Source organism: Heterocephalus glaber, unplaced genomic scaffold (assembly GCF_053883595.1).
Source record: "Heterocephalus glaber isolate CG9 unplaced genomic scaffold, H.glaber_assembly_v1.0 deba00001497, whole genome shotgun sequence".
Taxonomy (NCBI): Eukaryota; Metazoa; Chordata; class Mammalia; order Rodentia; family Bathyergidae; genus Heterocephalus; species Heterocephalus glaber.
The window spans coordinates 1085945-1098163 of NW_028258320.1; the positions used below are offsets into that span (position 1 = coordinate 1085945).

The 12219-nt window shown below is 52.4% G+C and overlaps 1 protein-coding gene across 7 annotated transcripts in view; it reads left to right on the forward strand.

Moving 5' to 3' along the window:
• Positions 1–11649, forward strand: part of CUNH6orf89 (chromosome unknown C6orf89 homolog) — a 34516-nt gene extending 22867 nt beyond the window's left edge. For 5 of the 7 annotated variants that reach the window (XM_004846671.3, XM_087184457.1, XM_087184454.1 and 2 more), the window contains 5 exons: positions 4045–4199; positions 4290–4429; positions 5153–5282; positions 8575–8698; positions 11471–11649. In XM_004846671.3, coding sequence (XP_004846728.1) covers positions 4045–4199; positions 4290–4429; positions 5153–5282; positions 8575–8698; positions 11471–11565 — 644 coding nt within the window. In that variant the 3' untranslated portion in view covers positions 11566–11649. The remainder of the gene's footprint in view (positions 1–4044; positions 4200–4289; positions 4430–5152; positions 5283–8574; positions 8699–11470) is intronic. The other 2 variants (XM_013072805.3, XM_021259904.2) reach the window with 2 other exon arrangements.
• The last annotated feature ends 570 nt before the right edge of the window (positions 11650–12219 follow it).

Consider the following 12219-nt stretch of genomic DNA (forward strand, 5'->3'; position numbering starts at 1 on the left):
CTTTTCTCCAGCATGTGGTTTGGGACCTTTTGTCAGTGTGCCGGGAGTGTCTTCATCCTGATCTCTGTACCTTTGGTCTGTCTGTGTGTCTGTACCTGTGCCAGTGGCAAGCTGTTTTAATCACTGGAGTTTTGTAATGTAAGTTGGAGTCCGGGATTATGACATCTCCTGCTTTGCTCTTGTTGCCCAGGATTGCTTTTGCTCTTCTGGGTCTCTTCTGGTTCCATGTGAATTTTAAGATTGTCTTCTCCAGTTGTGTGAGGAATGCATTTTGTTTTTTAATTTTTTGGTGCTGAGAACCGAACCCAGGGCCTCATGCTTGCTAGACAAGCGTTCTACCACGGAGCGAAATTATCCCCAGGCCCTGCTGTTGGTATTTTGATTGGGATTGCATTACATCTGTATAGTAGTCTTGGTAATATGGCCATTTTGACAATACTGGTTCTGCCTATCCAGGAGCGGGGGACATCTTTCCATTTTCAGATGCCCCCTTTTATCTCCTTTTTCAGAGTTCTATAGCTTTCATTATAGAGGTCTTTAACTCGATAAGGTGAATTCCTAAGTATTTACTTTTCTTTAGGCTATTGTGAATGGTATTGTTTTCCTAATTTCTTTCTCGGTGGATTCATTATTGTACAGAAACACAATTGATTTTGTATCCTGAATTACACATTTTAAGTGGGTGGACTATCTGGTTTATGAGTTTTATCACAATAAAGCTTTTTTTAAAAAACCGGGTCTCACTGATAGCCCAGGCCAACCTTGAGCTCACTATGTAACTCAGACGGATCTTGAACTCAAAATCCTCCTTGCCTTAGCCTCCTGAGTGGCTGGGATTACAGATGTGCATCACCATGCCGAGCAATAGAGCTGGTTTTTTTTTTGTTTTTTGGTTTTTTTGGTATCAGGGATCGAACTTGGGTCCTTGTGCTTGCGAGGCAGGCGACGGAACCACTGAGCTAAATCCCCGGCCCATGTTTTCTGAAAACATACTGGCTGACTACACAGGGAGGACAGAAATATGCTCTTCCCCTCCAATCCTGCCCTCATTTGCAGCATGAGGTGGGCCAGAGCCTGCTCCTGAGCCCCGTCATTTGCCCAATGCCAGTCACAGATGGCCCTCCCGGTGCTGTCACCCCCCTTCCTATGTCCCAGGGGCAGGGCTGGGGACCGACCAGCGACACACAGAGTTCTCACGTTGCCCAGGTTGCCTGGCACCGGCTGATGCCTGCCTCCTGCTGTTCTGCACACTTCATCTTCTATGTGGAATTGCAACCCAGTTGGCTAGTGCTACCCCACCCCTCCTGTATTAGGCAGAAACCAGATGTGATGCTGTCCAGGTGTATTGAATTTGTGCCTGTGGTTTGAGGAAGACTTGACACCTTTATACCTATTCTCCCTACCCAGGACCATAGCACATGGTATATTTGTTTATTCATTTAGGTCTTATTTTATGTCCTTCATTCAACTTTTATAGTTTTACCTTTCTTCTTAAATCTATTGCTAGGTCAGGCTGGGGATTTAGCTCAGTGGTTCCAGCGCTGCTTCGAAAGCACAAGGACCCAAGTTTGATCCCTGGTGCAAAAAAAAATCTGTTGCTAGGTATGATCAGATTATTTTGCAGTTCAGCCTTTAACTGCTGATGGCTGATAGAGTAAAAGAACTATAGTTTTTACATATCTTGCTATCTGCTTCTTGTTTCACCTTAGGTTCTCTTTGCAGTACTAACATTTGTTCACCTGCGTTTGTTAGACTCAGGGAACAACACCCCCAAGTTTTCCTCTTAGTTTCCAAGATACTGTCCTCTGTTGCTTTCCTGGTCTTTCTTGGTTTTGCCTCAGTGGATCTTTTTCCTGTACCTGCTTTTCAAGGCCTCTCCAAAAATACCAAGAACATCTAAAGCTCATAATAAAATTAGAATTAAATGTAGGCACGATGGTGCATGTGCCTGTAACCCCAGGATTCGGGAGGCAGAGGCAGGAGGATCACTATGAGTTGGGCTACACAGTGAGAGTCTGTTCCCAATACACAAACAGAATTTAAGTTAAGAAAATTACACATAAAGTGTCCAGGGCTGCTTGCTGCTAGCCTGCTAGCACATTTGTACAGATTCTAGGAAGGTTCCCCTATTTCCTGTCACTTTATTCTGTGTCTTGAGAAGATTGTCATAGCTAACTGATTCTGTTGTAGTCTAACGTGCAACTGCAGAAAAATGTCCTAATGAATTGCATCCCTCCACACCTACCAGGTTGGTGCCCCAGAGGAGGTGCCCCAGGATCATGGGGCAGCGGGTCAGTCCTCTCCCGCCGGCTGTGGGACCCCCTTGCCTTCCAAGTCCTTTCCCCCCATGTCAACTCACGGGTGTCACTTCTCCCCCACAGAGCGCGAACCCCAACATAACTGGGTCTTCCTCTTCCCGGCCTCTCTCCAAGCCCCCGGATCACAACCCACAGTAGTTCTTCCTGGCCCATCCGGGAAGCCTGTCCAAAGCCACCGCGACACCTCCTTTGGCTCTCTGGAGTCGGCTGTGCCGCAAGCGTCATCAGCGTCCTCTCTGCACCACTGACCCTCACGCCCCGTGTCTGGCATCCCCCAGCCTCTGGCCGCAGTACTTGCCGTGACGCAGTGTACTGTGGGAAAGTGACCAGCAGGGCTGGCGCTCAGCACCTGGCCGTCCCTCGCCTGTCCCCTTCCCTCACACCTGCTCCAGGAAAGCTGCGGGGCTGTGTAACTGACAGTGTAACTGACGTGGCCTCAGGGTTTCTCCTCTTGCATTGTGTGGCCATTCCCTGGAGTTCTCATATTTCGGCAGGAATGCAGCATATTTGGCCCCTAATAAGGAACATTTGAAAATCCTCCAGAAGGAAAAACATACAACTTTGCAGCTCCAGTGCCACCGAAACAGGTGGCGCTAGAGGGCTTGGGGCTTGCCTGGAGGCTCTCACAGCAGAGCGGTGCCACCGTGCCACTGAGGCCCAGGCTGGCCGAGAAGGGAAGGCCTACCCCACGACAGCTGCATTAAACAAAGCACAAAGCGCCGAGACCAGGCCGTCCCTGCTGGTGACAGACAGTGCTTTGTAATTAAGGATGAGTCCCAGTGTTACTGGTTTAAAACCTTGACTTCATCTCAGCCACACTTGTTGTCTTTTGCTCTGGTTCTCAGCCCACTCCTGCCCCTCTCTACTGGGCTGTAATCTGAACCAGCTTGTGAAACATTTGGAATCCAGTTAGAGTTTAAAACAAACACAGCTCTTGGAGAACTCAAATGAAACCCGAAACAGAAGAGAAAGTAAACAAATTTAAGGCCTGGGATTTAGCTCAGTGGTTTTGCCACCTGCCTTGCAAGCACAAGGTCCTGAGTTCGATCCCCGGTACCCCCCCCCCCAAAAAACAAGTTTAGAGTGACCCTGTCAGAGGCAGGAGTGGGGAAACTGAGGAAGGCTGTGTAGCAGCGGGGCCCTCAGGGAAGAGGCCCTGGGGGGGTTGTCACGAGGTGGGGTCTGCAGGGGCCTCTTCACCTTGCACCAGCCTGGGGTGAGACCGGGGGTTAGAGCGGCAGGTGAGTGCTGTGTGCACCAGCGGTGGTGCCCGGAAGGCCCGGCTCTCCTGCATGGCCCTGCTCTCTTGGGCCCTTCCCTGCCCTTCCTCCCTGGGTCGTTGTGAAGCAAGGGCCAGGGCTCACGGCTCCCGCACACGGGAGGAGCCGTGCAGCATGACACCCGCCCCTCATGCTGCAGACACTTCCTCCGCGTGGCTTGCAGGTTCCAGGAGGTTGGAAGCTATGTCATGGTCACCGGGATGTTTTCTAACTGCTGTGCTTTGTTTAATGGATGATTTAGGGGAGTGTAGGAGTGTTCTGAGAGAGAAACTTCTTTCCACCCTGCCTCCGCGTCCGAGGCCCTTATTTCCCGGGTTCCTTCGCCCAGCGCTCCAGTTGTTTGCCCTGAGAAATTCGTCCTTCTCTGCCTGCCTTGCGGGCTGCTGGCTCTCCCGAAGTGCCTTTCCTGCGCCCATCCACTTTCTCTGTGTTGTGCCCCCTCGCAGACCTCGACCCCTGGTGGCCCTACAACTGTGAGCACAACGAGTCGGAGCACGTCCCTGCCAACTGCACCGTGTGTGCCCACCATCTGCCCCTCGAGGTGATGCTCCCGGAGGACACCCCGAGGACGTTCGACAGCCTGCGGCAGCTGGTCATCAAGGTGAGGAGGCGCCCTGCTCGCTCACTGCACCATGGACCCCGCTCCCGGATTTTTAATCGGAACTCTGCGTTTGTCTTGCTCTCCTTGCAGACAGGACAGCCTCTGCTGACCGAGGAGATCCAGCGCTTCCTGTGCCAGTACCCAGAGGCTGCGGAAGGCTTCCCGGAGGGCTTGCTTGCCAAGTGGCAGCGTTGCTTTCCTGAGCGGTGGTTCCCGTTTCCTTACCCGTGGTGAGTGCAGCAGGGATAGGCCAGCGGCTAGGCCGGGGCTCACAATAGGTAGAGACGCCACTCGAGTCCACCCTGATGGCCACGCTCAGGTCAGGTGAGAGAGGGACAGGTGGGACAGAGGTGGCAGAAGGAGGGGCTGTGCATGGGAGCCCAGAGACTCCTTGAGAGACCTGAGCTCTTCTCAGCAAGTTCTGGCAGAAAAAGCAAAGTCAGTTCCCATCACGCAACTGTTCCCAAGTGGAAGTAAACTCGCGTTTTCAAGTTTTGTGCTGGGTAATTCCTGAACACTCCCACCTTTCATTGAGTTTGCCGTTTATGTTCGTACTAGAACGTGCAGTGTCTCAAGATAATTGGGCTTCACACTATGTGCCTCCCGGAGTCTCGGGGCAGGGGGCAGGGCTTGTGTCCCCTCATCATCCCTCTCTTATTAGCTCTCTCCACCCAGCCTGCTGTCACTGCAGTCTCTCTTCCAACAGAGAGTGAACGATTGCTTCTCTCCCTCTCTCTCAGTATTATTTCAGCTGGGCTTTATAAACATCCCACCCACACGCACACATGCAGCAGTGGAGCTCCGAGTGTGACACCTAAACCCTGGCGGCGCTGCTTTTCCATCTCCGCCCCCACCCAGTTTCCCACCCTTTCTAGGAGCCCTGCTAGGCCCGCAGAGAGGCTGCCGCCCATTCTCCCATTCTCGTGACGCTGTTTTGTTTCACACTTTTACAGGAGGAGACCTCTGAACAGATCACAAATTTTACATGAACTTTTTCCTGTTTTTACCCACCTCTCATTTCCAAAAGATGCCTCCTTAAAAAAGTGCTTCCTTCTTCACCCGGAACCTGTTATGGGGAGTAAGGTAGGAAATTTCCAGAGGACTTGGTCTAGAATTCTCCTCGTTGGGGACCTGGACTGAAGTAATCAGGCCCATATGGCTTCTCCCCTCCTGCTGCTAACCAGGGCCTACGGTGCCCCCACCCTGTTACAAAGACAGGTACCCAGAAAGCCTGGTGACCTCACAAACCTGTTTCCCCCTGTCACCCTTAGGGCCAAGCTACTACTACGCATTCAGGGGGTGGGGCCATCAGATATGCAGGGACTAGATTGTGCAGGTCGTGTGACTTCCCTACCTCAAATCAGAAAGCAGGCAAGTTATGCATAAGAGTTATGAACGTCACTGTCCTGCTCTGAAACATCACAGAGAAGATTCTACAGGACCATTCATTTTGGCAAAAACAACAAACTTGGCCATATAGAGAGCAGATGTTAATTCTCTGTACAGCTGCGTGGCAAACCTGATGGTTCCTAAACTTGATGGCAGTCTGCAAGCCAAAGTCCAAGACAAAGACAAACAAAACAGAAGTATAAAAATGTGGTTTAAAAGCTATGTCTTCAGCCAAGCCTAGTCTGTAATCCCAGCCCTCAGGAGACTGAGGCAGGAGGATTGCCATGAGTTCAAGGCCAGCCTGGGCTACACAGTGAAACTCTGTCTCAAAATAATAAATAAATAAGGACAACCACTTTAAAAAAATAAAACCTTAAAATTAGAAAGGGGTGTAGGTAGAGACACCGGGGATTTAGCTCAGTGGTTTAGACACCTGCTGAGCAGGCTCAAGGACCCGAGTTCAATCCCTGGTACCAAAAAAACAAAAAACAAAACAAGAAAGGGGTATAGCTCAGTGCTTAGCATGTGTAAGGCCCCGATTTGATCCTCAGCATCCCAAAAATGCATATAAAAGAACTAAACCAAAATACTGTTAACTTTTCATTTAAACACCAAAAATGTTTACCCTCTTCAGTACAGAAACCTTGCATTTATTATTTGCTGATATTTTTGCTAAGCAAATACTAAGGATTCTCTTTCCCACAAAATGAAAAAGAAGTAAAATTCACATTGGTATTGAGGATAGCAGTTTTTACTCCCCAAAAGGTAATACAATTAATAAGCAAATAAAAGACAATAAACTACAGAGGGGCAGTATGTGAATGAATGCGAATGCTCCAACATCTTCATTCTGTAGAGTAGGGAACTGAGTCCAGAGAGACTGAATGATCTGCCCAGGGCCACAGAGCAGGGTCACAGGATACCTCCAGCCACCACGCCATTCCCAGCCAGCGTGGCTTCCCCTGAAACAGAACAAGTGTGAGACGGCAGGTGGCGAAGTGGGCTGGCCCAGGCTCGGGTCGGAGAAGGCCGCCCCACCAGGTAGGAAGGCCCCTCTTCACCCTCAGTTCCACCTGGCCTGGGCCTGAGGACTGAGAGGGAGTTTGAACCTGGATTCGTTTAAAAGAATGAGAAGAAGGAATTGTCCTTTGTAGAAGGTTTAGGGGCAAGGGTGTGGCCATGCTTAGCATGTTCGAGGCCTGGGTTCCATCGCCAGGATCTTAGCAAAAAGTTGTTTTTTAATTTCCCAAAGTATGATCCCTACAAACTCTGGGTTGTAACTCCAACCTCCTAACATTCTTACTTGGCTCCAAATCTGCTGAGCTCTGTTGAAGGAATTTAAAAGCCATAAAAACAATCATCTTTGTCTAGAAGTAAGAGCTCGCGCCTGCCAGCAGCAGGGAGGTGCAGGCCCTGGCTTCACACTTCACAGCAGTGTGTCCTGCTGTTCCTGGCTGGAACACAGGCCCTCCCATGAGTTCATCTTCCTGATCATGATATAATCCTGGGTGAGGACTTTATCTTCATCTCCAGTTTCCCACTTGAGTACTGAAGTCAGTTTTGCCAGCCAAAGGAGTGAGCGCGGTTTCTCAGAGCCTTATCGAAACATCTCACTGTGGTCCCCAGACCTTTGGAAGGGGAACAGCCAAGAAGCAGAGGTCCTGAGAGTCTGGTTTCTCAGAGCATCCGCTTCCTGTCCTGGCCCGAGCTCTCCTTTCCCCAGCCTCGCCACCCCACCCATGTCTGTATCCCATCCCTGGCCTGGGGAGCATCTCACATCTTGGCCCTGGGTCCCAAGGCAGCCTGGGATGGGAGCTAAGCAGTAGGGAGGGGTCACTAAGCAGCAGGGCCACTCCGCCCACCCCAGGGCAGGGGCTGCCTCTGTCTACCCCTCGTGGAGGGGCTGCCACCTCCACCCAGCCTGCTGAAAGGGAAGCACTCTTGTTCTAGGGCTTTTGGGGTCTTTGCAAGACCACAGATCCCAGGGTGGCAGTCTGCATTAGCACCATCACCTGCAGGCCAGCTCTAAGCCTCCTCCTGTTACCCTGGCAGCCTGTGACATGGCTCTGTCATTGCCTTGGAAACAGAATCATGCCCAGGATTGGGGTGAGGGACAGATGGAGCCAAAACTCAAGGCTCTAGAGGCCTAGAGTGGTAAAGAAAAAAACAAGACCTGGCCAGGGTTTCAGACTGGTGAACCCTGTTTTAGAGGGCAGGAGCTAGGGCGGGAAGCCTGGGCGAAACCGCTTCTCCCTCTGCCCCTGTTCCCACCCTGGGAGACCCCAGGGGCGCACAGTTCCCTGCCTGGCTCAGAGTGGGTCTCACCAAATGCTTCGCTGGTTCCTCTGCAGGCGCACATCCTGGGCATTTCTGTTTTCAGGTTCACAGGCCAGGCTGCTGGCCTTAGTTTTAGCTAGTGACATGGCAAAACTGCTTCTTCAGTGTAGACTTGAACTTGCTGCTGTGCAGCTCTTGTCAGAAGGCTAGTTTGAGAAGTGGACGTCCACGGAGGAACCCAAAGGATGCAGACCCTCTGCTTAGCTAAAACATCTGGACCAGACCAGAGCCTCCAAAGACCGTGTTCCTCAACCCCTGCTTGTTGGACCCACTTGTATGACATGGCAGCAAGTAGCTTAGTGGCAGATTACCTTATATGCACAAGGCCCTGGGCTCAAGGCCCAGCTTCCAAAGTCAGAAATTGCAATAAAGTGTTTTGCCTTTGACCACTTTGAAGCTGTGGCCTCTGCAGAGTAGCTGCAGATTAGGAAGCCTATGCAGCAGCTTCAGAGTGTCCTGAGAGGAACCACAGGAGGGACCTTGCCCTGGTCTCAGAACCAGGAGATGCCATGCATAGAAGTTAGTTCTGCTTTCCTCTCTGCTTAGGCTGCTGGGAAGCTCAAAGCATATGTGTGAGGGTTTTTGTTGCTTGTCCCCAGGTTTTATTTCTGTTTTCTTTCCCCTCCGTTCCCTCCCCTTATTCTCTCAGATGTATAAAGTGCATGACCTGTTTGCAGTCGGCAGTGGTGAGGCCCTGTTGCAGCTCATCCCGCCCTTCCATTGCCGGCAACACTGTCAGTCCGTGGCCATGCCAGTCGAGGCAGGGGACATCGGTATGTAGGGTCCCAGGGGGGCAGGGGCTCCAGAGGCATCTGTGTAGTTGGGTTGGGTTTTTTTTTTCGGTACCAGGGATCGAACTCAGGACCTTATGCTTGCGAGGCAGATGTAGCACCACTGAGCTAAATCCCTGGCTCTGGTTTGGTTTTTTGAGACAGAGTTTCACTATGTAGCCCAGGCTGGCCTTGGGCTTGCATGATCCTCCTGCCTCAGCCTCCTGCGTGCACCACCACACCCAGCTAAGTTTTTAACTGAGAAAATATTCAAAGCAGCAAATATTGCCTTCACAAACATAGCATTCTTTTATTAACAAGGATGATATATCGGTGCTTAGAAGTAAAACAACTAATGTAGCAGAGATAAAAGCCTTGTACCTACAGCACTGCAAGTGCATTGTCTATTGGTCACAGAAACTTCAGGTCAGAAGAGATTCTGGAAAATATTTAGACGAATTCCTAATCTTATGGATGAGGAGGTTGAGACCCAGGGAGGACGTCATTCAGGCGGGCAGCAGGTCTGCCGTGTCTGCCGTGTCTGTCTGAGCTAGGGCTGGGACAAGTCGAGATTGGAGGAACCCTTTCTAGGCCTGTACTGCAAATGAAACGCTGCCAAGTGGCTTTCAGGGCAGTGGTCCGGGGAAATGGTGCCTCTTTGTGGGTCCCGAGGTCACGTCACAGCCTCACGCTGATGACACCCTGACTCCACGCCTCCCGCTGAGCCCCGTCCTGTGCCTTGTTCCCTAAAAACCAGTGCCACAGACTCGGGTTTGCTCAGCCACTGCCAGCAGCAGTCTCTGACCACGGCCTCTGGGCAGAAGTGGACCCGTGTGGCCAGGCATCCAGCAGACCCCTTTGCACACTTCCTGCCTCGCCAGGTGACCCCAGCAGAGCCCAGACCCGTTTTCCAGTTGATTTCTTTGAACTTCACCCATTCAGGAGACCCTGAATTCCTAGAAACTTCACCTCCTTTGGGGGTAGGGAGAAGACTGCCAGCTGTGCCAAGTTTGTTCCAAGTTACGTAACTTACCTCAATTTAGGATTGAAAAATAAAATTAACGCATTAGGCCTTAAGAAATAAAGGAGCACAGCTGGCCTGCCCCTCAGGAAACTTCTGCACAAAATGGCATCTTCTTACAGAAATGCTCCAGAGCCGATTCCACAGGGGAGCCGTCCTTTCACAAAGGGAGACTGACGCAGGAGTCTGGACAGTGCCTTTGGGTTTGAAGTTCGTAGTTCTGCATGAGCAGGCTCCTGCCTTAGGCTCTATAAATGCCTGACTCTGCACACAACCAACCATGGAAACAGCGGAGTTACCCACATTCCAGATTTCTAGTCCCCTCAGACACCCAGAATGCTGATTACAGACTTCAGGAGAAGGAAACAAAGCTGTCTGGCAACGGTCAGAGGAGCTCTGAGCCTCAGACCCAGCCGGAGCTCTTCCGCCACACTTCAGCGGCCGCTTTGCTTCCAGATGGCAGGGAGCCTGTGGCCGGCAGGGTCTGGAGGTCAGCTCAGGATGGGGCTCGGAGAGGGGCCAGGAGACTGAGAGAAGAGGGAAGCAGGAGAGGACAGCGGTAGCTGAAGCAGTGGCAGTGACAGGGGCCACAGCTGCAGCTGCCACCATTACAGAGTACAGAAACAGTCCAGTGCCTCTACAGCCTGGCAGCCCCGCTTCCTTGGGACCTCAGAGTGGCCCTGTGACAGGTTCTCAGTGTGCTCTGGAGGTGGGGCAGTGGATCAGCAGGAAACCTGGGACTGGAGCCTTCCTGAGAGGGGCCTGGGCTGGGCTCCACATATGCCATCACCGCACAGCACAGCACCACACACAGCTGCCCGTGTCCCCGGCCCAACACAGGCACCACCTGCTCCAGAAATTTTCCTCTCCAGAGGTTCTTTGTTGCTTGGGGTTATTGTGTTGTGGTTCAGAACCTCAGTCTGAGATCTCTTGAAATTCGAAAATATCTGAGCCGGTGTTGCCAGCCCCGGGCACTGTGATGTTTAGCACCCTTGGGAGAGTCTTGATTTTCCTGTCACTCTCGAGAGGTCGCAGTGGGCAGTCCTGTGTTGTATAGTGATGGCAGCGGCTAGCCTGAGCCCCATCACCGTCAAAACAGTCCAAGTCTGAGGCCTTCTGGTGGTCTGTCCCTCCTGGCCCACTCCCGCAGGACTCATGACAGAAGCCTCGTCTGAGGGTCACTATAGCCCTTGCACCCTGGGTTCTTGGGTCGGCAGAGCTGGCGCAGAGCCTGCCTTGGTACACAGTACACATCAGAAAGCCTCCCAGGGGCCTGGTGTTCCTCAGACTGACTTCTGTGGAGCCCTCTCTTTGGAATGTCTGTGTGGGATATCCCAATTTGAGAACTGCTACTTTCGCTTCATCAGGACACGCTGTGATAAACTATCCTACATAACCCAAGGAGGTTGGGACAGAGGGTCCTGCCGCCCTTCAGAATCCCTCCTGCCTTGCCAATACCCTTGGGATCAGGCTGAGAGTCCTGTGCCAGCTGTCCCTGCAGCTGCCGAAGCGGGGTTCCCCGTGCCCAGGCCAGGTGTGGGGCTGGGGTGCAGGGAAGGCCTGGGGTTTGAAGTGGCACCTGCTGGGTGTCAGGTAGGAGAGGAGGAGTGGTAGAGGGGCTGACTGACCATGCAGAGGAGCCTACAGACCTCCAGGTCAGACTCCCCCTTGGCAGACCCGCCGGCTCTGCACACAGCCGTGCTCACTGTGCCAGGGCCCTGACACCTGCTTTCCTGTCACTGTTTCCCTCCAAGGCTACACCAGCGCTGCCCACTGGAAGGCCTACATCATAGCCAGAGGGGTCCAGCCTTTGGTCATCTGCGACGGAACCACACTCTCAGAACTGTAGGCACCAGGACTACCTACCTACAGAGTGACTCAGACCTGAAAGCCAGGTTGAAAGAGAAGAAATAAAAACAAACAATGAAACCACTTTCCAGGGGTTGGTTACTTAGTTGCCTGCCCTGCATGCTGGAGAAGGTGCCAGGGCCTACCCACCCCTCCCTGCTTCCCCAGAAGCTCAGGAAGGACTCTGGCCTGGCTGCTTGGCCGGAACTTTGCAGCACCTGTCTGAGAGACTGGGCTCTTCCGGGCCCACAGCACTGCAAGGCACCGCCAGGTTGTACCAGAGCCCCCTTCACCAGTGGTCCTGCCTGCCTGCCTGCTGTCTTCCTGGCAGCATCACCCTGGGCATTTTTGGAAAGCCATGGCTGACTAAAATCAAATCATTGCAGTGTATAATTTCTGCAGAATGGAATTAGAGCCAGTGAAAAAGATGGAGTAACCCAAGTCCCTTGTCCCTTGTTCCTTGTGCTGGAGTCACAGGTGTGCCCCTGGGCAGGGCGTGACTGCTTGCTGACAGGAGCCCCAGCAACCCTCTGCGTCTCTCACCTCATGTCCTGTGTGGTCCCCGCCCCATCTGGATGGTTTGGCAGCACAGCTGTCCACTCCTGGGCCAGGCCAGAGCCCTTCCTGCCAGGTGCCCCCACCCCTGTCAGCTCCT